Here is a 25,917-nt window from a genome sequence, read left to right as displayed (position 1 = left end):
ACCTATGAAGTAAGATGAGGCCTCTGGCTACGTCTCCTTTGTCAACCAGCATCGTGTGTAAAATAAGGCCTATGAAGAGAGGTGGAAACAGCAGACATATCCTGAGGACATGAGTAGTGCTTATGCCTTTGAAGAGCCTGGACTGCGCTTCACAGTTTAACTCTGTAGCCACAGACTTTAATCCAAAGACCAACGTGTAATACGTATGGAGCTGATTTGGACAAAACATCATAATTTGCCAGATTTTGTCTCTCTCTCTGTCAGTCGCGTTATATATGATTTACTGGTTTATTTTGTTTTGTTTTGTTTTTGTTTTTTGTTTTCTTTTCCCTAAACAAGATTTGTCTGTGAAGTCTTTCCTGGCTATCCTGAAATTCGCTCTGTAAACCAGGCCAGCCTTGAGCTCAAAGATCCACCTGACTCTGCCTTCCAAGTGCATGGATTAAAGGCGTGCTCTAAACACACCCGGGCATATGTGATTTGTTATTACAAATTTAAGCTTGGGTTATTAGTTAATCATGTTAATCAGTCTGTGGTGTTTTCTAGACAGTTCTAACCTCTTCTCATATCTGTATGCACATAGCAACTTGGTAAACATTAACATAATCTGCATTTATTTGGTGGATGTTGTGTATCTGCTGAACTTAAAGTACATTAAGTAATGAAGGCAGTATGAAGAATGAGAAGTCACACACAATTACCATGGCCATGAGTGTATTATTCAGAATTATATCTTTTTCAATTATTTATTTTCAAGTAAACCAAGATGAATTACAGAAAGGAGATCCCAATGGGGACAACTAAATAATATTTGGAATAAAATCACTTGGCCTAATTTTCATAACCACAGATTTCAAGGAATACCACCACCCATGCCAGGTGTACCAGACAACACCATTATCGGTTTCTGCCCTGTAGGGACCGCGGTAGTAAACACCGTTCAGGTTTGCAGAGTGACACCTAGTGGGAGAACAGAAGAAAACAGAGCAATCAGAAGGAAAGTACTCTTGAGAAACTTGCTAAGAAATGATTAGAACTTTTAGATAATGACTTCTGCCATTTTCCCACGAAACTTTCATGCTCCCAAACCTGAGACTTTTCTACAAATAAATGTTGTTATTTAAACAGGTGAGTTTCGGTCCCATAGTATATGTGAGGATCCATCCCAAACCACTTGGAGTGTGTTGAGAATTAAATAACTCAGTTCTTTCAGTTCTCCCTCTACCTCCCCCTGCCCCTTCCTCTCCTTTCTTTTTTATTTTTCTTTTTTTTTATTCAGTGTTTTTTAAAATATTTATTTATTTATTATATGTAAGTACACATATAATATAATATAGCTGATATAATATAGCTGTCTTCAGACACTCCAGAAGAGAGCATCAGATTTCGTTACAGATGGTTGTAAGCCACCATGTGGTTGCTGGGATTTGAACTCAGCCTTTGAAAGAGCAGTCGGTGATCTTATCCATCTTACCAGCCCCTATTTTTCTTTTTTTTGAAGCGGTGTTTCTCTGTGTAGCCCTGGCTGTCCTGGAACTCACTCTGTAAAACAGGTTGGCCTCAAACACAGAGATCCTCCTGCCTCTGCCTCCCAAACTCTGGGATTAAAGGCCTGTGCCACCACTGCTTAGCTTAGTATTTCAGTTCTTAGTAGCTTTTAAACAAAAAAGGGGAAGGAAAAAAAAAAAAGCAAAGAAAAACTTCTTTGTAAACTTCACCTACATCCTCCCAGTTGAGCAGTGTTTATTTACCTTGTGGTTGGCCAGGAAGCCATAATTAGCAACGTAAGACTGGGGGGAGGGGCTCTGCTGCAGCTTCCTGGGTAGTTGGTGCATCCAAGTTCTCTAACCTACAGCCAAGATGTGTGAGGAGAGCATTGGGGGCTGTTTCTAGGAATTCGGCAGGAATTTGACATCGGGCTAGGACTAGGAAGTAGGCTCCAGGTGAATACAGCCGAGGAAAGTATTGCATTCCTTGTATTTTGGTCATTGTGATAAACCCCTAGACCCAGGGACCACAGGACTTTGTTTATTGCCTTGTTTGATTACTTTGATTATTGCCTTGTTAATTGATTACTTTGTTTATGCCTCAGGACTGACCTTACTCTTCGTGTGTACCTAGATTGTTATAAAAGCAGACTGGAAAAAACCAAACCTGCTTTAGCCTCAGCACCTGCTGGAGTCATTCATGTTATAATGTTGTCCAATTGTCTTTTTCTTTCCACCCTCCACCCAGACCCTGTTGTGTGACTGAGCTGACTTGGTCAGATGTGGCTTTCAGATCCCTTCTTTGAACTGTTAGCATATCAAATATTTCAATCTTCAAGAGCAAACTGGACCCAAACCTCCTTTTAAAATTTCCCCAGCTATCATCAAATAATCTATTGTCTGGGTTGCCAAGTTAATTTTTTACATATACGGCACCAATCTAGATAGGTTTGTTAGAGTATCATAAAACTCAAATATTTCCTTCTTCCTCCCTTGGAGTACACTCGTCTGTCCTTGGCATACAAAAATTTCCATGTTACAGTTTGTGCTAATTTTCCTGATATAATATTAATCACTGTATATTTGTTTATTGCTATAATGAATGAAAACATATCAGCCTGAAGGCTGTGAAAAGAATATTCAGAAGCAGTTCTGGGGGAAAAACAACAACAACGACTCTGGAAAAAACCATTGAGTCAGAAAAGCCTATAATTCATTCATAAATGCAAAGTAGCAGGCGTGGGCCATCACTAAGCTTCTGATTTACTTTTATTGGCCACCCTGGCAGCCATCCTAATTTGAAAGGTTAGGACTAATTGGAGCCATGGGTACTAAATCTGCAAGGATTCAGTATTCATTGTGTTTTTAAAGTACCATGAGAGGTAACATTTAAAAAGAAAAGCCTCTTTATAAATAAATACTTGGGCATATCTTTATATAGAGGACGTCTGCTATATGAACGTTCATATTTGGACTGATTTGGAGCCTATTGAGAGATGGGTGTTTCAGTAGCCTTCAGTTTCTAGCCTGGGCTTGACACTGCTTAGTGGAGATTGATACTCTCCACTAAGAGTAAGGAGATTGAGGTAACGAAGCAGCTTGTAGCTTGCAGGTGTGGGGCATAGCAGGTAGGGGAAGTCACACTTGCATTAAACAGGAGGCCCACAAGGCAGCAATGAGTGTTTTCGTTATTTTTCTACTGGTTATGACTAAATGCCATACAAAAACAATTTAAGGGTGGAAGGACTTATGTTGGCAAATGATTCAGGAGGTTGGAGCCTTTCCCGGTGGAAAAGGCATAGGGCACAGGCATGGAGGGCAGCTGTGACTAGGCTCCTACCTACCGTGGGCTGGACTATACATACACAAACCTGTGGGGGGCGCTGCAATTCCCGCCTCAGTAGCGGGAGACACTCACAAGTGCCAACAAGTCACGTAGATTAGATGTGACAGAGAAGACCAGAGAAAGACGAGGCTTCTGGAATAATTTATTTTCTCTCTAGGTTGACTGGGAGTCCATGAATGCCTCCTGCTACTGAATTGTTTTGTTCTCCTCAACCCCTATTTCTAAAGTCAACTCTTAACATTTATTTGCCTTCCTTAAAGTGTGTACAACTGCCATTCGGGCACAGAACAATCAACCAAAAATCAACCAAATGGACAAGGTACACACATTAGAACTCAGTAATGTTAAGGGTTATGTCTTGCAGTCTGTTCAAAAGCAGGCATTAGTGAAGGTTCACAGATGACATTGTTAACTGTAGGTAAGTCTTAAATAATGCTTACTTAGAACTTTTTTTTTTAAAGAACAAGAAAGCCACAAGGGAAGATTATCACTTTGTTTCAAGTTTTCACAGTAGGAAAAAGTGATTTTCCTTCTCTTCCTTTCACATCGTGTGTGTGCACTCTGTTTTCCTAATAACTGGCCAAATGTTAAATAGACTCAACTTTTGGAAAAGTAAAACCCAGGGGGAAATCTGCTATTTTTACACTTGTATAAATTTACTGTAACTGATGGTAATATCTTAAACTCACTGAATCTGCATTGAATATACCACTCTAAAGTCAGCCAGGCATGGATGCTTCTGCCTATAATTCTGCCAACCTGGGCTACATGAGTTTCTGTCTCAAAGGCGGGGAGGTGGGGACGGGACAGAGAATAATAATAAAAAAAGAAGCATATCTCAGGTTCATAAAATGAAGAAATTTGTATCAGAAGCCAGGGTATGTACTACATAGTAGAGTGCTTGCCTATGATCCACAAGGCTCAGGATTTGAGCCTCAGTACCCAGTTCCCCAGCTTCTCCACACTCAAAAAAGAATGAGCTTGATGATAAACAGCAGCTGGGGTAGGATTAAGTTTCAAGACTATTGTAGCAATCTTCCCTAGATTGGAAAGGCTTATATTCAATGAACTAATAAAAGTTAATATGGGAGCTGGCAAGATGGCTCAGTGGTTAAGAGCACTGCCTGCTCTTCTGAAGGTCCTGAGTTCAAATCCCAGCAACCACATGGTGACTCACAACCACCAGTAATGAGATCTGACACCCTCTTCTGGTACATCTGAAGACAGCTACAGTGTTACTTATGTATATTAATAAATAAATCTTTGGGCAGGAGCAATCAGGGACTGAGAGAGTGGAGTTGACTGGAGTGATCAGGGGTCTTAAGAATTCAATTCCCAACAACCACACGAAGGCTCACAACCATCTGTACAGCTTCAGTGTACTCAAATACATAAAATAAAAATAAATACATCTTTTTAAAAAGTTAATATGGGATAAAAGAAGCATTAAAATTACAGCAGTAACAGTGGTTATCTTCTAAGATATAGGGCAGTGAAAAGAGCTAGCTGACTATTATGAGTGTCACTAATTCCTTCCTCCCTTCCTTCTTTTCTCGTTCTTTCTCTTTAACATTTAACTTTATTATAATATTATTTTAACTTTACTGTATGCATGTTCTCTATTTCCTCCCGCCAACTAGTGGTGTTCTGCTTATAACTCAATAGTTTGCAAAAACATCCTTGTAAAAGTAGCATTCTGAGGGCTGGAGAGATGTCTCAGCAGTTAAGAGCGCTGGCTGCTCTCCCAAAGACTCAGGTTCCACTCCCAGCACCCACATGTCAGCTCACACCTGTCTGTAACTAGTTCCAGAGCTTCTGACAACCTAACACGGATATATGTGCAATCCAAACACCAATGTACATAAAATAAAAATAAATTTAAAAAGAAGTAGAAGGCTAGAGAGATGGCTCAGCGGTTAAGAGCACTGACTGCTGTTCCAGAGATCCTGAGTTCAAATCCCAGCAACCACATAGTGGCTCACAACCATCTGTAATGGGCTCTGATGCCTTCTTCTGGAGTGTCTGAAGACAGCTACAGTGTACTCACATACATAAAATAAATAAATAAGTAGAAATTTGATTTATTTCCATGACATGTTATTGGAGAACTTGGTTTTTTTTTTTGTTTGTTTGTTTCCTTTTCTTTCATGTAATTGTTTGTTTGTTTGTCTGTTTGTTTTCAAGACAGGATCTTGCTAAGTGGCTCAGGCTAGCCTTGAAGTTGGTATGTGAATCAGACAGGTGTTGAGTTTCTGGTGATGCTCCTGTCTCTGCCTCCAAGTGCTGGAGTTACAGAAATGCCAGACACACCCAGCTTCTCTGTCATATTGTTCAGGCTTCACTAACATACTCAATGAGCAAGTCCTCAGAAGCACCTTCAAACGCTGAAGAATTCTAGAAAGGAGGATGACTTCACAGTATCACAGAGGTCAACATTACATCACTCATTATAGCTAAGGCCCGTCAGTGAGGTATCATTAGTGCCATTACAACTGGGTGCGCAAAGTGTCCAACCTGTTAAACCACCAGCCAGACTGTTCTTCCTCAGCACAGTTGCCTTGGTAGTTGTCGTTATCTCTGTCCCACGTGCTGAACTTCATTCTTTGATGACTAGCCCACCACTGTACTTCAGGATGAAACGTTCCTGACAGGGAATCTCCAGCTGTGCCGGAATATTCTCCAATATTTAGTTCATAAAAAGACTAAAGGAAAAAAAGGAGTCATTTTTTACTATCAGTGGGAAACGTTTTGAAAACACGTTCAGTAAACAAAACAGGTTATATTGCATATTTTTATTTCTACAGACTTCGGGGCTTAGTTGCATATTTTCAACATTAACTCAAGACATTGCCTATATAAAATTTTTAGTACCTTTTTATCACCAACTTTAAAACTTTGGTATTGTGCGAAGCTGCTGTTTTTCTCAAAATCTGTCAGGTCGATTTTTAAAGTGTAGTCTCCTAAAACAAAACAAAACAAAAAGCCAATAGAAGCAGTAAGAAACTGTAATTCTGTTTGTTTGACTTTTTTTTTTATGACACTGACTAGTCTTAAAAATAAATGGTGGGTTTGTTTTACTTCAGCCAAGAATCAGTTTTCAAAGAATTAACAGTGACACCACTGTGATACAACGTGAACGTGTTATTGTTTATTTTACTTGAAAACAATGACAGCAAAATAGTAAAGTGGAAAAAAACCTACTAAGTAAAGAATACAAACAAAATAATAGTATGATTCAGTTTGTTTAAAAAAAACAGAGATGTTATTTTTAGTTAATAGATTAAGAAATCTAGCCTGGTGTTGTTGGCATACACCCTTAATACCAGCACAGGCAGAGACATTGAGTTTGAAGCCAGCCTGGTCTATAGAGTGAGTTCCAGGACAGCCAGGGCTACACAGAGAAACCCTGTCTTGAAATAGTCAAAAGAGGAAGAGGGAAGAGGAAAGATCTGACAAAAATAGTAGTCTTAAGAAATATAAGTTTGAAACAGGAGATGATGACTCATGCCTTTAATCCTAGACTCAGGAGGCAGAGGTAGAAGGATCTCTGTGAGTTCAAGGCTAGCTTGGTCTACAGATCGAGTTCTAGGACAGCTAGAACTATGCACAGAGAAACCTGTCTCAAAACAACAAAACTCAAGACAAAACAAAAAAATGAAGATTCCTTACTGAGGGCTGGAGAGATGGCTCAGAGGTTAAGAGCATTGGCTGCTCTTCCAGAGGTCTCAGGTTCAATTCCCAGCAACCACATGACAGCTCATGTGGATCTGTTATTCCAGTTCTAGGGCTCTGACACACTCACGCAGACATACACACAGGTAAAACACCAATGACCATAAAATAAAATTAAATTATATTGATAAGTTTTATTCTTTTGTTTTGTTTTTGTTTTTCAAGACAGAATTTCTCTGTATAGCCCTGGCTGTCCTGGAACTCACTTTGTAGACCAGGCTGGCCTCGAACTCAGAAATCCGCCTGCCTCTGCTTCCCAAGTGCTGGAATTAAAGGCGTGTGCCACCACAGCCCGGCTATTCTTTTTTTTTCTTAATTTCAATAAAAATCTTGTTCTTAAGAATAATTACTATTGAAAAAGAATAATTACTATTCATGACATCTTATAATCTCTAGTAGTCAGGCTGTGTTTCATAAGACAGTTATCAGCAACTGCTTATGCATAAGCTCGCTTGCTTTTCCTGATAGAATAAAAGATCAGCTAGCAAGTTGTCTAAAAAGATCAGCTAGCAAGTTGTCTATGAACCAGTTGAAGAAGATATAAGATTCCTGGTTGTTGTATGAATACCTTCCTTTTTTATAGCATCAAAGCTTTTGGAACAGATGTCACTGGAAGAAGGTATCAGACAGAGCAGAGAAACCTCCGAGAGAATCTCTACTACACTTGATGATGCAGAAGCCACAGATATCAGTGAGTCAAGAGGGTTTTCTAAGCCGGGCGTGGTGGCGCACACCTTTAATCCCAGCACTCGGGAGGCAGAGGCAGGCGGATTTCTGAGTTCGAGGCCAGCCTGGTCTACAAAGTGAGCTCCAGGACAGCCAGAGCTATAAAGAGAAACCCTGTCTCGAAAAACCAAAAAAAAAAAAAAAGAGGGTTTTCTAGAGTTTCTATCCAAAGGGGAAATAAATAGTTAAAACAAATTTAACTTATTTGGTATGCATTCTTGTTTGTGTATGCTAAAATTGATAAGGTAGAAAACAAATCGTTAAATATAAGAAGAGGTACTATGATGACTAAAGATTCTAGGTGATTAAAAAAAAATTATGTAAAGCCAAATTAGTGGAGGAGTTGCTACATCAAGTCACCCACTTCCTTTCTTCCATTGTCCCTGTTTGTGAGTGACGGCTGATCTTCCTTCTGAAGCAGAAGTATTATTGTTAAGAACTCATCAGCCCAGTGTATGGCTGATGCCCATCTCCTATCTCCACCCCCAGTGATGGGCAGTCAAGGGCCTTTGACCTTGTGGAAACCTCTACCATGCACCCCACCTTTGCCTACACCTACTGTAAAAAGCTGTTCCTTACCCCTCCCTCAGGCTTAGCAACAGAAGGGCAGAGAAAGAAAACACTGAATGGGTTCAAAAGCTGTTTGGCTGAGAATTCTGGATTCTCCTTTCTGGGACAAGTATGGAGAGGGGTGGTTTCTTCAGATGGGGCTCTCTGAAAGCATAAATTTACCTCATAGGACCAAGTCAGTGACAGGGGTGAGCACAGTAGGACAGGAAATGTCAGTTGTCCCCAAAAGTTTGTGTCAGTGAAGAGACAATACTCCACAGTCTTAAAAAGATAACTGTCTGAATGTTTTGCCAATAAGTGAATAAACTTACAACTAGAGGTCATTTCTAAATGTATTATTATACATTTATTTATTATAATGAATTATAATTTTAATATATAAATATATTAATACAAATTTATATAAATATATCACATAAATATAATAAACTATTATAATAATACACTATCAGACTATAACAATTATCTTATTAATTATGATAATTGCTGACAGTTCCAATAGGGAGGAAACCTTAGGTAATAGGAATAAAGCTATGTTAGGGGCAATTTGAGTAGCTTAACTGCTGTCAAAATAAAAGAATATAGGGACAAAGGCAATTTCTATTGTTTGAGCTATGATATGTTGAAAGATATGGAACTGATACATCCATTTCTCCATACTGCCTCAGAGCAATCAGTTCGAACACCAAATGAGAAAACGAAAGGGGCAGGGGTGTAGATGTATGATAGAACAACACATGCCATGTGCAAGGGCCTGGTTTCAACACCCAGCACCAAAGAAGAAAAGATGAAGGGCAACCAGATTTGTTGAAAATGCCCATGCCAGCAAAACATACATAAAAAAAATTACTTGAGAAATAACATTGAATTTCATATGCTTGGAATGACACAGGATTCCAGCCTGGGATTTCCAGAGCTTAAACAAAAATATTATTCTATGGGCTGGTGAGATGGCTCAGTGGGTAAGAGCACTGACTGCTCTTCTGAAGGTCCTGAGTTCAAATCCCAGCAACCACATGGCACAACCATCTGTAATGGGATCTGACGCCCTCTTCTGGTGTCTCTGAAGACTGCTACAATGACTTATGTATAATAAATAAATCTTTGGTCCAGAGAAAGCAGGGACTGAATGAGCAGAGTTGACCTGAGTTATCAGGGTTGACTAGAATGAGCAGAGGTCCTAAAAAAAAAATTCAATTCCCAACAACCACATGAAGGCTCACAACCATCTGTTCAGCTACAGTGTACTCATATACATAAAATAAATCTTAAAAAATATTAATCTATGAAAGAGATAGAATTGCATGATAAACATTACATATTTGACACACACACACCTCTTAAAACTATGATAATTTATAGTTTGAGGGAAAGGAAACCTTCTGTAGTTTTAGAGAGCACGGATCACGGGGGAAGGTATGACCTATCAGGACTGTACAACCTCTTCAGCCTCTTATATCTCCAATATCCTTGTCATCAGTAACCTACTGATGACCTCGAATATAGACTTCAGCAGTTGCCTGAGCTGGGCTGGAACAGTAAGCCTGTGTGTTGCCAGTGTGAACACACTGAGCACTGTTCCTAGATGGGGCTGACTGCAGCCTCAAGCTATAAGCAAGGTAAGGAGAAGGATGGATGGAGGCCAAAGAATATAAAAAATAAGTACCAATGAGTTGTTATCAAACATAAAGCTGTATACAAATATCGGACTCTGTAGTAACACAAGTGAGTATGTATGGGAGAATTGTATAGGGGTTCAAAATTTACATTAAATTATCTATTTTATGCTTTCTGTTATGGTCTAGGAGTTGCTTCACAAACCATAAGAACAATCTCAGTTAGACAGGGATGGTTTATTGAACGCATACCCTGATACTGGTCAGACCAGGGATGTAGCTCAGGATATCTGAACTGTGACATCAAACATTTCCCAGAGCAGGCTTATTAAGGAAGAAAACACACACACACACACACACACACACACACACACACACACACACACACACACAAATACTAATGAGACCATACGCAGGTGCTAGAAGTTCTGCCTGGTGGTCAGTTCTGACTCAAACCTAACAGTTCCTGTTGACCTTTGATTTGATGGGTCTTACACAAAGCTTTGTAGAATTTCTTAAGATTAGCAAACCTCATATAGAACATTCAGAACATACAGAACAAAACATACAGGGCACAGGCATGTGGTCACCGTGTCCTTGCTCTGAGCCGAGTCACTTCTCTGTGTCAGTGACTGACAGGCACGGAACAAAATGGCTACAGCTATGCTGGGGTAGTTGGGTCAGACCACACCATTTTCAAGACTTCTTCTTTTTATATCTATATGTAGGTGTCTGTGTGAGTAATGCCACATGTGTGGGTGCCTTCAGAGGCCAGAATTGAGCACTGGATTCCCTGGAGTTCGAGTTACAGGCAGTTGTGGCCTACCTGATGTGGGTGCTGGGTGAAACAATGTAAACTGTTGAGCTCTGAGTTTTCTCTAGCCCCAAAACTACTACTGTCTTTCAGCGGCTTATTACAAGGTATTATTGTGGTGATAAATTTTATATACACACACACACATACACTCAAGTCTTTAAAAGTGTTTTTGACAATACGTTTCCATTCAAGGACTAGAAAATATACACTAGAAAACTGAATATTCCCTACCAACCTAGTTTCTCTTTCCTATTTTAAGCAACATTTTACAAATGGGATTATGGCTCAGCACGAATCATTACATCTAAAAAAAATCATGACAGATATGGAGTTTTTTCTATTGCCTATGATCTAGTGGGAAATACTGCAGGGGTTTGGTTTCATAGTACTGGGGACTGAGTCTAAGATGTCCCTCTTGCACGCCAGCACAAACCTTACCTTGAATAGTTAGCAAGTTAATGTTTTTGTTACCCAGCCAGTATTCGCCATTGTTTTGGACAAAGTTTCCAAAGCCATTTTCATAGTCATTCCAACCCCTGAAAAGTTTACACTGAATGTTAGTTTTAGCAAAATACAGACAGACACCTGCAGTGCCTAAGTATCCCTCATAATGTCTCATCTCTAGTATTCTCCTGAGTAGCTTACTCATTTTCAGGTACTCAAAAATGAGAACGTTTCTGTCACATGAATAAATCTGAGACATAAGAAGGCTTAACCCGGGCTGGAGAAATTGCTCAGAGGTTAAGAGCACAGACTGCTCTTCCAGAGGACCTGAGTTCAAATCCCAGGAACCACAGGTTAGCTCACAACCATCTATAATGGGATTCGATGTCCTCTTCTGGTGTGTCTGAAGACAGCTACAGTGTACTTATATACATTAAATAAATAAATAAATAAATAAATAAATAAATAAATAAGGTTTAACTCACAAATATCACATATGCTATGCCAAAATAATTACTTGTTAAAACCAATTATCTGTTGGACAGGCAGTGGTGGTGCAAGCCTTTAATCTCGGCACCTGGGAGACAGAGGCAGGTGGATCTCTGAATTGGAAGCCAGTCCAGTCTGCAGACTAAGTTCCAGGACAACCAGGACTATACAGAGAAACCATGTCTCAATAAAACAAACCAAACAAAACCAAAAGAAACAAATAAACAAGAAAAAAAAAAGACAAAACTCAAAACAAAATGAAAAGCAGAAAAGCACAGCCTTCCCTGACCCAAAGCCCCCAAAACAAGAAGCAGTTACCTGTTAAAGTTCTCACTGCCATCAGATCGTCTCTGAATTACAGTCCATCCCCCTCCATCAGACATGTCACAATAAACAGAGAATTCTGCCAGGCTCTGAAGAGGTTTGATTTTGTAAAATCCACTCTGCTTAAATCCGTCATTGTAAATCTCTGAACAATCTGTTTACAAAAACAAGATAATATAACATTTATTATGTCTTTATTCCTGAGAGTCAGTATCACTGGAGACAGATAAAATCGAATGAATGCGTGAGTAGTTCTTAAAATGCTGTCCTGGGCATCTTCTAGTGGATATTCAGAAAATCCTGTTTTCTTTGCTATGATTTACCATTGACTTCTTGATCATGAGTTTGGAATGATAAGGGGGAAATGAATGAAATGAGGAACATTTATTATTTTTGGAGAAAGTAGGTTAGAAACAAACCACTTATGGAGCTGGAGGGATGGCTTAGTGGTTAAGAGAACTGGCTCTTCTTCCAGAGGTCGCGAGTTCAATTCCCACAAGCACATGGTGGCTCCCGACCATCTATCATGTGGTCTGATGCCCTCTTCTGACATGCAGGTGTACATGCAGATAAAGCATTCATAGACATAAATAACAAATAGATTTTTTAAAAAGTCACGTGTACTCAGCTTCTGCTTTGTACTTAAGTGGGACAGACAACACAGTGAAACTTAGCTGCCCAATGAACTAAACCATGAAAATATAAATGTGACAGCATACAAATATTACATATATGTAATGTAATATACAAATGTATATTTGTATATGTATATACAAATATTACATATATGAAATATTTTGGCTTAAAGTCTTATTGAATATTTGGGACTGAACACCAAACAGTAATACTGTTAAGTTTTTAGAATCTTTCAGTTTCACTACATCTCTTTTAAATAACTCACATATTCTTGGTTGTTAAAAAAACCTGCAAGCTTTTACGCTTCCTTTCATTCTTGCCTTTTTCTTTGCCATGGTATTTCTTTGTCTTTTGAAGTTAAATAGCTACCAGTTAGTCACCAAAAAAGTAATTATTAGTTTTGTTTTGTTTTGTTTTTAAGTCACTTAAGGTAGGACAAGCTAATACCCACTGGGGCACATGCTAGGCCACTGGTTCTCAACCTGTGGGTCGCAACCCTTTTGGTAACTCGCCAAAATTATCTATATTAGAATTCATATCAGTAGCAAGACTACAGTTATGAAGTAGCAATGAAAATACTTTTAGGGCTGGGGTCACCACCTGTGAGGAACTGTATTAAAAGGTTGCAGCATTAGGAAGGTTGAGAGGCACTGTTCTAGGCCGATTTGAGCAGATTTGGAAAGTATGAGTACGTGTTATATAGGTGCCCCGGCAGCTTGCACAGGATTGGAGCAGAGCCTACTACAAAAAAAGTGATCTCAAGAATAGCCAGGCACAGATTTCTGAAAGTAATCATATAAAATCTCTTCTATATCTTACGTTTATCCTTTTGTTACTTTCCTCTTTAAAAATTGTCTTATGACTGAATTATATAAGTCTTCTAGAGTGTTTTAAAATTCTTTAGTTCGTTGTTTTGATGCCACATTGTCAGCAATATGAAACATATTGTATTAAGAGTGGGCAGTGGGACTCAGGAGAGAAAATAAATAGACTTCACAAGGCTGACTTCAATCATGGTCTACCGTTGGTGAACTCTTGATCTTTGGAGTGATTTAGGCTTTGTTCATGCATTTCTTTTCAAGATTCAAAAGCACAAGTATTCTTTATGTGCACTGGATTATAAAAGGGGTCCTGTTAGGTAACTAAACAAGGAGAAGATGCCCAAGTACAGTCCACTCAATGGTATTTAAAAGCTTATGTCTTGCGGTCAAGTATATCGTAAAAGACTTTCATTAAAAGCATATTTTCCCTGGGCTAGGAAAGAGCTCCTTGTTTATAGTTGATCTCCTATCAAAAGAGCTGAGTAGCAAAGACTCACAAAGTTCAAACTCTTTTCCAGGAAAATATGAAAATGATTAACTTGCTTTAGAAAATTTTCACGAATACGGGGATTTTTGCCAACATTTTCTGTTTGTAGCTGGAGTTATAAGCTGTTGTGAGTTGCCTGACATTGGCTTTGGGAAGCAAACTTAGGTCCTTTCCAAGAACTGTATGTGCTCTTAAGCACTGAGCCTTCTTCCCAGCCCTTTATAGGACTTTTAAAAAGGCATGATTTTTAAAGGCTCAAGTGCCACAAGAAAAAAGCCCATGAGAGCTTCTCTCTGCATTACTCTGACTGTAGAGAAATAGTTTCCCCTGTGTGCAGAAAGCAAGCCACTTAAGGAAGACTGTGGTTAAGCTTCAGCAAGTAACATCCCAGCTTAGCAAGAGTATCTTTTTCTTCTTGTTGCTGTGGCTGAAGCTCAAGGTTGAAAACTTAAGACTGAAAAGGACTCTCCCCCGCCCCGACCATGTTGATGTTTTGGTTTGTATGTTTGTTTGTTTGTGAGAGTGTATGACTATTCCAGGCTATCCTATTTTTACTAGTCCAGTTAACTTAAACTTCCCGACCTGAATTAGTTTCCATAGCACTGGGATTACAGATGTGTACCATCACTCCTGGAATACCTTGCATTCTGAATTTTCTTTTTAAATGTTAGCAACAGGGGTCACCTATGGGTCTACAGAGAATTCTGGGACATGCCAGAACTAGCCTTACCATAGTTAGCCTCATTCCCAGATGACAGAGGAAGAAAAGTGACAATGAAAAACGATACTGGCCCACAGGAGATTACAATGCTCTTGTGACACAGCGTGAATGGGATGCTACCTCTAAGAGCAAGGAGGACAGTAGACGGTAATGTCCATGCATATATGGCATTATTGTTTTAGGCTAAATGTTATATTAGAAATCTCAACTCACACAATCCTGACAACAAATAAAAAGTTCCCATTTTATGAGGAGGGACATGAAAAACAGAGGTGGTTAAGTAATTTGTCCAGGGACCATAGACAGTCAAGGGGACTTTGAACTGGGTGTCTAAGAGTACACCTTAGCCACTACCCGTACTGCCTCAGGAAGCTGCCATGGAAACTGGAAGCTTCCGTAGAAGCCATTGTAGAGCATCCCAAGTCATTAACCAAACAGACACCCCCGAATGTGAGTTTGATACAATAAATTTTAATTCATAAGTCATTAGCCCCCACATGTTTAAAAAAAGATAGTTTAATTATATGGTGTGAACATATGTGATTTATACATTATTTGCAAAAATTACTAGGTTGGATGTAATTAGATGTTTGCTGGCATATGATGAATTATAGTTCAGAGAAGTAACTAATTTACTAACAGTATAGTGTCTTATAAATAAAAACAAAGACAAATAATTTATGCAAATCATATGCATGAGCAGACTGCTTAAAATTTAAGGACACCAGAATATAAACTTTGTTATATTATAGTACATTTCAAGTTTGTTTTTAATTAATTATTTTTTAAAGTTTGAATTAATGTATATGGGTATGTATATATGTGTACCATGTACATGCCTGGTGCCTATGAAGGCCCATGGAGAGTGCCCTAGAATTGGAACTATGGTGTGAGCCACCATGTGAGTGTAGGGGATTGAACCCACATCCTCTGTGTAAGAAAGTACTTTTAATTACTGAATCATCTTTCAGCCCCTATATTACATTTTTATTAAAATTTGTACTATATATTGATTGTGTGTTAGTTTTTGCAATTATACTAAAAACCAAAGGATAATCAAACCATATCTATATTTCTGATTTTATTTCCTCTTTTCTTTCATGCCTGGACCACATATGAAGACCATTAAATGCAAATATATTGAGTTATAGATTTATTTTAGGTGTTATATCCAGAAAGTCACCTAGAATAACCATTATTCATTTTATCACCATAACACACACACACACACACACACACACACATACACACACACACACCCTACCATATAAAACTTATTGACTTTACTCCTGTTTGCACAGTCACTCTTGCTCTGACCTTGACATTTTAATTTTCCAGGAACTGACTTCTTGCTTTATTCCTTAGTGCCTGTTGTTTCTCAGATCTGCTCCTGAGCACTCTAAAGACAGAGACTGAATTTCTTTAGCACCTAAGCCTCAGTCTTTCCTTGACTGGCTACCCAGTACCTATAACCACTGAGTGCGTGTGTGTTTGTATATATATACATATATGTGTATATATATGTATGTATGTATATATATATGTGTGTGTATGTATATGTGTGTGTATATATATGTGTATGTATATATATATGACATTATCTTTTGTAATATTTCATATATATATATATATAATATATATATATATAGTGTAATTTGATCCTATGTGCTGCAGCTTCCCATGTTTTCCCCTTCCATCTCAGCCATAGAATGATATTTGGTGAGAAGTCTGACCTGATCCTTAAACATTTTCATCCACATCCAGCAGCAAATTTACAATTATTTTTTGACCTGCAGTGATGCTTCATTAATTAGCCTGGCATAGAATGCAGGCACTGTTTGTAGACAACTCCGCATAGGTCACTTATATTTGTACACATTTTTTTTTCTACAGAGTTTATATTCTAGCCTATGTTTAAAGCATACTTGTTGCAAGATTTTCCCTGTCCAATCACATTAGGGCAGTGGGAGGCCTGTGATTGGACAGGAAACGGAAGGCAGAGCTAGGAGTTGGGGAGACAGATAGAGAGGTCTCAGGAGGAGAAGGAAGGAGGAGAAGCCAACATGGAGGCAGACAGACAAGAGGAAGATGCTGATCCCGTGTGGTTTTAAACAGCCACACGTAGCTAAGATTTTTCACAAAGTTAGAAATATTGGGATAAAGCTTTTATCATTATCAATTGACTCAGATTATTGTATTAGCATCTTGTAAAGTGTGATTTTATTATATAAATCTGATTGGATAATTAAGCTTAAAGAGTCATGTTTCTACCGGGTAATTAGGTGTTGAGACGGCTGATCATGGGATGTGTGAGAAGTTGTGTGGAAGTGAGAGGTACTCGGGACCTCCCCAGAGAGATGGTCCAGCGGGGGCTGGAGAGTTAGTAAACAGTGGGACTGGGATCACGCAGAGCATAATGTTGTGGCCCGCCAGTATCAATTTGGGGTTGGAGAATTGAGGAGTCGATTTTTTAATATTTCCCGCAACACATACTTGTATGGCAGACAGCCAGATATTGAGATAACATCTCCTCCTGGGCAGACATTGCTCTCTTTGCTGCACACTTGTAGAATCCAAAATAAGTTCAAGACCACCCAGCCCCTTCCCTTGTGAAGGGACTTCCCAAACTGTATAGTTTTAGTGGTCAAAATGGCTAAGCCTGCAGCTGCCAAAACAAGATTAGCTGTTCTCAGAGAAATAGCTATAACAAAAATAACAGCTCTCAGAGAAATTCCCCTACCCTGCCCCACACTGAATTCTGAGAAAAACCACAAACCACCCTGACCTTGTCGCTAGAACTCCCTGTGACATTAATAGCTGTGACGTTAATAGCTGACCCATAAGTTCAAAATGTACTGCTGCTTTGCTGATAAACCACCATAAGGGCAGGCAAAGTGAGTCACTAGGACAAAAGTAGTCACTATGCAAACCAACCAATGCCTGAAAAGGCTACTTGCTACACCAATTAGAATAAGCCAGCTACCCTGTTGCCTAAATCTGCCCCTTACAAGGTATAAAAAAGTGTGTTCTTTCTTTGTTCAGGGCCTTTCCTCTTGCCTGTGTGCTGAGGAGGGTCTCCAACATGTTGGAATAATAAAAAAACCTCTTGGGTTTTCAGTGATGGCGATTTCTGTGGTCTTTGTGAGTGAGGGTCTTTTGATAGACTCCAACACACTAAAATAAAGATACCATCTACCTTGGAGGCTAAGGTTAGACATCTTTAACCCTTTATAAAATACTGGAGTTTCTTCATCCCAGAATGTCCGGTTGTGATATAGCCTCATAAACTGCTCACATGAGACCTTGGGATTTGAGAAGAAGGGATATTAATGTAAACATAGAACTTATACCTCTGACCCATTAGCTGTAGCTCTCTGCAAGATCCATACAGGCAAGCTCGTTAGTTTGCAAACAGAGTGAATTCTCAGGCCCCTCCTAGTTTTTGATAAGCACCAGCACTTTAGAAGGTCATCAGCTCCTCTGAATGACTGGCCATGGCAGATAATCACTGTCTTTTAAGAATATTTACAGAGTCTGATTCCTTGAAGATGTGGCCCGACCCTTCCTTTTCTGTCTTAGATTCTTTGTAGTTTCTTAGAATATAATTTCTGTGTTTTTGCTCATGGAACTTCTTCAAACTATCCCTTTGTGTTTTCTGGGTCCCTTTAGCCTGAAATATCTTCAGTTCCGTTACATGTTCTAGAGCCCCAGCTATCCTTCTGTGGTATCTATCCTACTGCAAGTCAATGGCTCAGACCTTCTCTGATCTTTAAAGAGGAATCGAGAATGCCGGGTGGTGGTGGCATATGCCTTTAATCTCAGCACTTGGGAGGCAGAAGCAGGCAGATTTCTGAGTTCAAAGTCAGCTTGGTCTACAGAGTGAGTTCTAGGACAGCCAGGGCTACACAGAGAAACCTTGTCTCAAAACAAACAAACAAACAAACACAAAACAAAACAAAAACAAAAGAAAATTTAAAAAAAGAAAAGAAAAAGGAGGAGGAGGAGGAGGAGAAGGAGAAGGAGGAGAAGAATAATCTGGGTAAACATGAGCATTTTCCTGACACCGATGCTCTATAGTTCTCACGACTCTAAATCCCACAGGTGGTTTAAATGTAAAATGTCCCATAGACCCATGCATTTAAACACTTGGTCCTCAGATGGTGGCCCTGTTTTCAGAGACTGTGGAACTTGCAGGAGGTAGAGCTCTGCTGGAGAAAATGGGTCCTTAGGGATGGGTTTGAGGTTTAATGCCCCTCTCCACTACTCTTCACTTTCTGTCTGCTGCTACAGATGCAGTGTGACCAGCGGTGTGGCCTTGCCGCCATGCTTTCCCTGCCATGATGAAATGTATCCCCTCAAACTGTAGACCAAAATAAATCCCTTCTTCCTTAAATTCTTTCTAGGCAGTTATTTTCCTCAGTGGTGAAAGTACTCCCCAAATGGGGAGGTTTTATTTCTGTAAGACTGACATGTCTCTGACATCTACTTTTTAATATAGTCAGACAAATTTCTCAGTTTTTATTTGTTCATCGATTCCCATTTCTTCCATCAGTAAACATGAAGGGCAACTGTGTTTCAAAATGCTGATAGTCAATGGTGGTGGTGGTGGTGGGATGGATAAAATGCATTGACTGGGGTTAGAGAGATGTTTCAGCCGTTAATAATTCTGGCTGCTCTTCAAAGGAAGATACCCAGTACCAATGCGGCAGCTCATAACTGTCTGTAACTCCAGTTCCAGGGGATCTGACTCTCTCTTCTGGCCTTCATGGGCAGCAAACATGCAAATAATGCACAGGCATACACATTCAACCAAAACGTCCATACATATAAGATAGTAATAAACATCTTTAAATGCATTGGATATCCTTCTAAATCCTACACCAGTTACTTGATCAAGCTAGACTTGATATTCATAAGCAGAGAAATTAAAACACATAATGTAGTACAGGGCAGAGAAGACTGAACAAAGAGCTCTAGACAGACTCCTCTTTGCTTCTAACCATCACCGTTTATTCTTACAGAATCCATTCCTATGTCCAGGAAATCAAAGGGACATTATTCTCTGGGGAATAGCAATGGGGGCAGTGGTGTTTATACTGTGCTCTAAGTTCAATATCATTTCATTTCTAGGAGATAAATTTTGCTTAATCAAAAGGAAAAATGTCAAACCATTAAATATACATATTTAAAACCTACTCTTATTTTCCTTAAAAATTAGTTGTTTTCTTTTCCCATCATTTCATTCTAGTCATTTATTTTTCAGAGGAAAGGACCAGGTATGGTAGCACACACCTGTGTTCCAAGCTACTCAGGAAGTTGAGGTAGAAGGGCTGCTTTCACTCAGAAGTTCAGCCCTAGACTAGACAACACAGAGAGACCCAGTTCAAATAATCAGAATGAAAAACTACATACACATGAAAGGAGAAAAAACATAAATAAAAACAAAGTTTGAATATAAATATTCTCAACTATAATCTGTCACTTATAGGTGAATATTTTATAATATATTGTCCTGCTTTCTTATTAAGATACAGGAATTATCAGATACTATTCATAACATAAACTCTATGACACATACTAGAGAGATTAGGGTAAAATATAAAAGAAGACATTTTAAATTGATGAAGTAAGTCATGTTGCTAATCATTGGAATAGGCATAGCTTTCTTGCAAAATGTGAACTCAGTTGAGGGTGGTAAGAGGCAAACCTGAAACCCCAGCTGTCTTAGTTTGGGTTTTATTGCTGTGAAGAGACACCATGACCAAGACAACTCTTATAAAGGAAAACATTTCATTGGGGCTGGCTTACAGTTTCAGAGGTTCAGTCCATTATCATCATGGTGGGAAGCATGGCAATGTGCAGGCAGACATGGTGCTGGAGATGGAGCTGAAGAGTTCTACATCTTAATCCAAAGGCAGACAGAAGGGGTCTTGTCTTCTCCAGGCAGCCAGGAGGAGGGTCTCCTCTGCACTGGGCAGAGCTTGAGCATTAGCAGACCTCCAAGCCCACCCCTACAGTGACTCACTTCCTCTAACAAGGCCACACCTCTTAATAGTATCACTTCCCTTGGGCCAAGCATATTCAAACCACCACACCAGCACTTCCTGCCCAGGCAGGAAGACTGTTAAGTACCAGGCCAGCCTGAGCTATATAGTGAGATCCTGAGTTGAAAACAAAACAAAACAAACAAAGCTGAACAAAGAAAAAGCCCAAAGTCACTGAATGTTTAGCATCATCATTACCTATGAATGTTTGACACAAAGGTAGAAACATTTAAGAAAAAGCCGGTTCTGACCTGCATACTGCTTCTTGCCTCCAAGGTCAATGAAACTGTTCTCCGATCCTTTATCCAGAAACTGGACTTCCTTCTCATGCAAGAGCTGTGCGATCATGGTCTGTTGTTGTTTGACCCGGGTCTCAAGCTGGTGCACCTGAGCCCTGAGCCTCACCTGCTCCCGCAAGCAGTTCTCACTCTCAAGGGCCTGAAAGGCAATGTGTACCTCATGGTCTTGGAATAGAAATGTTGTTAACCCTTGATGCAGTGTTGCCTCCCACTCCTATCTCAGAATGCTATTTCAACTAGGGAGCCATTTTATTTTTCCAATAACTTTGAATAAGTTACTCCTTTGTCTTTTGGGACTTATAGATGGAGACACAAGTTCATTGAAATCACCTTCAGATAATCTTAGTAGTATATGCCAATGATGGTCAATATTGGCCCAAAACCAATGCTAACTATTATAGCCAGTTTTGAATGCCTGATATCATGTGAAGAAGAAATAACACAGGCAGCTTAAAAACATTTCACTGACTTGTTGTGGGTCCTGATTTTTTTTATTTTTAAGTGTTTAAATGTTACTCTGTGCCACATGTCTCCACAGAACTCTCTCATTCCTTCCACCCTTAGGTTTTAGTAGTGGCAAGATAACAATAGGTTCTCTGGAAATTAAAAAGAAACTCCATTTCAGAGCAGGCTGTACTGAGATGACAGTCTGCACAAGAGGCTTACCCAGCTTTCCCTTCCCATCATCAGAGCAATGGCGACCAGGACGAAGCTGCAAATCTCCCCCATTCTTCCCACTGAGAGAACTACAAGAAAAAGAATTCCTCATGAGACCAGATTAAGTTCCAGAGCACCTGAGGGTTAGCCAGAAATGTATCCTCTATTTACCGTCCAGCCTTCTGACACACACAACGATGGGAGTCAACCCCATCGAAGCTTAGCAATAAATAACTGAACCTGCTCAATAACACAGACACACAAAAGGGTTCAGTTTCATCAAGGCCTCAAATGCGCCGATTCAAGAGAGTCTCTCCTTATACAGAGAGACCTGGGACCATATTTTGGCCCAGGCTGAGGAAATTTTGAGACAATATTCCTAGTTTATTTGGACATGCAGGTGCTAAATGAATACCAGATAACGATGTGAAATACTAGTCTTTTAAGAGGAGAATTATTTTTATATTTAGAAGAAGAAAGTTGTAAGAGGAGGCTGGTGTGCACTGTTCTTTTTTCTTTTTCTCTTGGTATTGTTTGTTTTGTGGTTGTTTGTTTTTCTAAGACAGGTTCTCACTATGTAGTCTCCTGGTTAGGCTGGAACTTCCTATGTATGCCAGGCTGGCCTTGAACTCACAGAGACTTACCTGTCTCTGTACCTACCTCCCAAGCGCTGCACACTGTCCTGATATCTTAATATGTAGGCAAGAAATCATAGCAATATAAGATTTTTGTCCTGCATTATTAAATTTGTGGGAGAAAGCTAACATTACAGCTGCTGTTTCTTTTCCCTCTCACTCCTCTCCCCTCCTTCCCCTTCTTCTCCGAGGTCTCACTATGCAGCCCAGGCTAACATCAAGTTCAAGACCCTCCTGCTTCTGTATAGAAAGAATACCCACCTGGCTTCCATTCACCAAGGTTGCCTTTTTGACAGCTGAAGATCAAAGCCCAGGGGCCTTGTGCACTCTAGGTAACTTTTCCTCTGCTGAGCTATACCTCAAGCTCTTTAAATCAATCTGGAAGCCATGACTCCAGTTGAAAATATTTGCTCATACTCAATAACTTCTGGCTGCCGCTGCAATGCTGAGGTTTTCATAAACTTTAGAAGCGAACAACAACAACAAAAAAAATGTTCGCACAGTTTTAGTTTTTATACACAATGCTGGAGTAAAAGTATTTATCGATAGAACATATGACTGCTAATCTCTTTCACCAATTACCTTATCTACCTTTTTGTAGCAATATAAACGGTTCCTAAATTGTGTTACTCGCTGGGACCTGTAGGGAGGGTGGGAGACATGTAGATGACAACACAGATATGAAACAGAATGGGACACTTCAATGTCCAAAGATTAAATTCTATGTCTACAGGTGGTAGTATTAAGACTTTAGAATTTTGTTGCATTCTGTTCTGTTTGTTGTTGTTTTGTATTTATTTAGACAAGACTCTCTCTATAGCCCAGACTGGTCTGGACTCCCTCTGCTTCCCAGGCTAACCTTGAACTTGGGGCTACCTCTTACTAAACTAATACTACAGATGTGAGCCACTAGACTGTCTTGAAGGCTTCCAGGTGATTCCAATGGGTAGCAAAATTTGAGCATGGTGGTTTTACTTTTAAACAATTATTCAAGTCCACACCTACAAATAAGGAAGGTCTCGGGTCCCCTGGCATCAGTAAAAAGTAGTCCTAGAATGTCAAGGGCATTGATCAATGGAATACATTTAAGGACCCATATAGAAGCCCAGCTTCCCGAAGACACCTGAGTTTTGATAAAGAGGCCAACAACACACATTTGAGAAAAGACACCATCTTAAAAACAAAAACAAAAACAAAAACAAAAGGTACAAGTCAAACTGCATCACTAAGTGTAGAGGAATCAAATTGGATCCTTATCTCTCACTCTGAACAAAACTCAATTCCAAAGGAATCAAGGATCCCAATGTAAGACATAATACCCTGAACCTCAAAGAGGTCATTGGCACAGGAAATAACTTTCTGAGTAGGATCCCAGAAGTGGAGGAATTAGGAGCCCCATGAAACTAAAACGCCGTGGCAAAGAGCATGATCATTTGAGTGAAAAAGCCGTCCACAGAATAGGGCAAATCTTTACCTGTTTTACATCTGACAGAAGATTACTATCTGGAGTATACAAAGAACTCAAAAAACACCAAGGAAACAAACAGCCCAACTTAAAAAGAAAAAAAACAAAAACAAAAACATGGAACTAAACAGAATTCTCAGAAGTAAGCTATACATCTAGATGAGAAACATTTTTTATTTCAACAGAATATATTTATTCGTTTAATTTTTAAATATAGCAAAGGATAAAAATCTTAATTTAATACCCAACACTTTATTTGACGATCTTAAAAGCATTGAATTCTCGACAGCTGTACATCCAGAGAAACGTTTTTGTTTTAATGTTCAACATGCTTGGCCGTTAGGGATAGACTAATTAAAACTACTTTGAGGTTTCATCTTATCCCAGTCAGAATGGCCACGTTAAAGAAGAAGAAAACAAGCAGCTTGCATGGATACAGGAAAAGAGGAACTTTTATCCACAGCTGGTTGGTGGAGGGAGAATGTTGGTTTCTTAAAAAACCCATTAATGTTATGCAAATATGTTTTTGTTTTAATCCCAGGTGTGGGGTATGGGATGCTTCAGATTGTCCACAGCAGCTAACTATGATTCGTCTTGTGGTCTGGCACGGGTGTGATTCTGCCAGCTGAAGATATTTTATGTTTGGAATTCCAGGAACTCTCGCGAGGCTAGAAAAATGCCCTAGCTCCAAGAGGCTGCGGCAGCTACTGGTCTCTGCTGCTGCTGTTTGCCGGTCCTTCTTGTTGGCTGGATGACTGCCTGTTTCTAGTTGTAGATATCCTGATGGTGGAAGATTGGTTTTCCTCAAAGGAACTTGATGCCACTACTCATCAGGAAGTAGTCTAAAGAGACCTGTTCTCCTTTCCCCTCTAGCCTTCTTTTTTGCCTACCTGGGATTGGGCGGTTGGATGGGATTGGGTGGTGAAGAGTGGTAGGTAAAAGAACCTAATAAAGTAGCCAAAAAGTATGGTTACAGGTCGGGGTATAACTGGTCCAGCCACTATGTAAAGGTTCCGCAAAGAGCTAGACGTAGATCTACCATGAGATCCAGCTGTATCACTCTGGATCTGATACCCCAAAGACTCTATAGTCTGCTGTTAAGGTATGAGTACACCGCGGTCATTGCTGTTCTATTCATGGTAGCCAGGAAATGGAAGTGGCCCCAGTATCTAACCATGATGAATGGATAATTGAAAACCTAGTACACTGACAAGAGTCCTACCCACGAGAGTCACATTCTACCACTGAACTGCACCCCACACACACCTTCTTAAAATGATTTATATCACATAAGAAAGCCTATCTGAGAGCAGATATTTGAAGGTAATTTCAATGGATACCTTTATAATCATTTGAAAGTATAATGATTTCTAATTCAAAATACCTAAAGCAAAAATACTACAAAAGAAATACAACTAGGCATAGTGAATGATAAGAACCAGGGTGATGTTATATAAACTAGATGTACCAAATAAGGATGGTTTACTAACATGAATAATGAAGACTAGATTGTCAGTGCAGCTGTGTCCAATCGCAGAATGTTTTATTGATTTTATCATCTCCATCAGGGATTTCTACCCTGCCTTTGATCATTCATTCAGTTCCCAGATAATATATATTCATAATTATTTATATTTTTAATATATTTTACATTTATAATAAGTCTTAAAAGCACTAGAGCTGGGCAGATATCTAGCCTCTATGCCTATTTCCCTGCGAACAACCCTGTCTTGCCATATTTCGCCTTGGCCAGTCTTACCCTAGTCTGTTTTTAATTCTGTAGGCTGAAACGGAAAGTTCTACTGTGAATTCCCATCTAACTCATCCGAAATACAAGGAGACTAGAAGCTAATTACATTCTAAATCTCTCCTCCAAGTTGCAAGCAACTCTGCCTTATTGTCAGTCATCCCAATCTCTCTCAAATGCCAAAAGGTTACTTTCTGAGTCCTGGTGTCTGTCATTCGCTGTCATGAAAAAGAGTCACCATTATTACAGTCCAGATAATAACTTACCTCAAGTCAAAATGAATCAGGACTTAGCTAGGCTCAGTCCATCCACACAGAGCCTCCCAGGAACTTCTAACTGAAGTCAGAATTACAA

The 25,917-nt window shown here is 39.4% G+C and overlaps 1 protein-coding gene across 1 annotated transcript; it reads right to left on the bottom strand.

Moving 5' to 3' along the window:
* Positions 1 to 697: 697 nt before the first annotated feature.
* On the bottom strand, positions 698 to 25,917 carry Fgl1 (fibrinogen like 1). Its single transcript, XM_021170513.2, has 8 exons — positions 25,830 to 25,917; positions 21,726 to 21,805; positions 21,012 to 21,198; positions 12,046 to 12,205; positions 11,233 to 11,330; positions 6,205 to 6,293; positions 5,848 to 6,035; positions 698 to 960 (listed from the first exon to the last, which is right to left on the bottom strand). The coding sequence occupies exons 2-8, from the start codon at positions 21,786 to 21,788 to the stop codon at positions 801 to 803; spliced, it is 945 nt and encodes a 314-aa protein (XP_021026172.1). The 5' UTR covers positions 21,789 to 21,805; positions 25,830 to 25,917; the 3' UTR covers positions 698 to 800.

This window comes from Mus caroli, unplaced genomic scaffold (assembly GCF_978045245.1).
Source record: "Mus caroli unplaced genomic scaffold, Mus_caroli_1 scaffold_10, whole genome shotgun sequence".
Lineage (NCBI taxonomy): Eukaryota > Metazoa > Chordata > Mammalia > Rodentia > Muridae > Mus > Mus caroli.
Note: the sequence above shows the minus strand (reverse complement) of the source record. Positions and strands in the feature narration are given on the sequence as shown.

What these genes read in the sequence shown, in the direction of transcription:
- Fgl1 (XM_021170513.2), bottom strand. Translation starts at nt 21,788, where the DNA reads ATGGGGGAGATTTGCAGCTTCGTCCTGGTCGCCATTGCTCTGATGATG. An exon ending in GGCAGTGAGAACTTTAACAG is followed by an intron (nt 11,331 to 12,045) that starts GTAACTGCTTCT and finishes TAAACTTTTCAG; the next exon opens with GGGTTGGAATGACTATGAAA. An exon ending in TAACTTGCTAACTATTCAAG is followed by an intron (nt 6,294 to 11,232) that starts GTAAGGTTTGTG and finishes GTTTTGTTTTAG; the next exon opens with GAGACTACACTTTAAAAATC.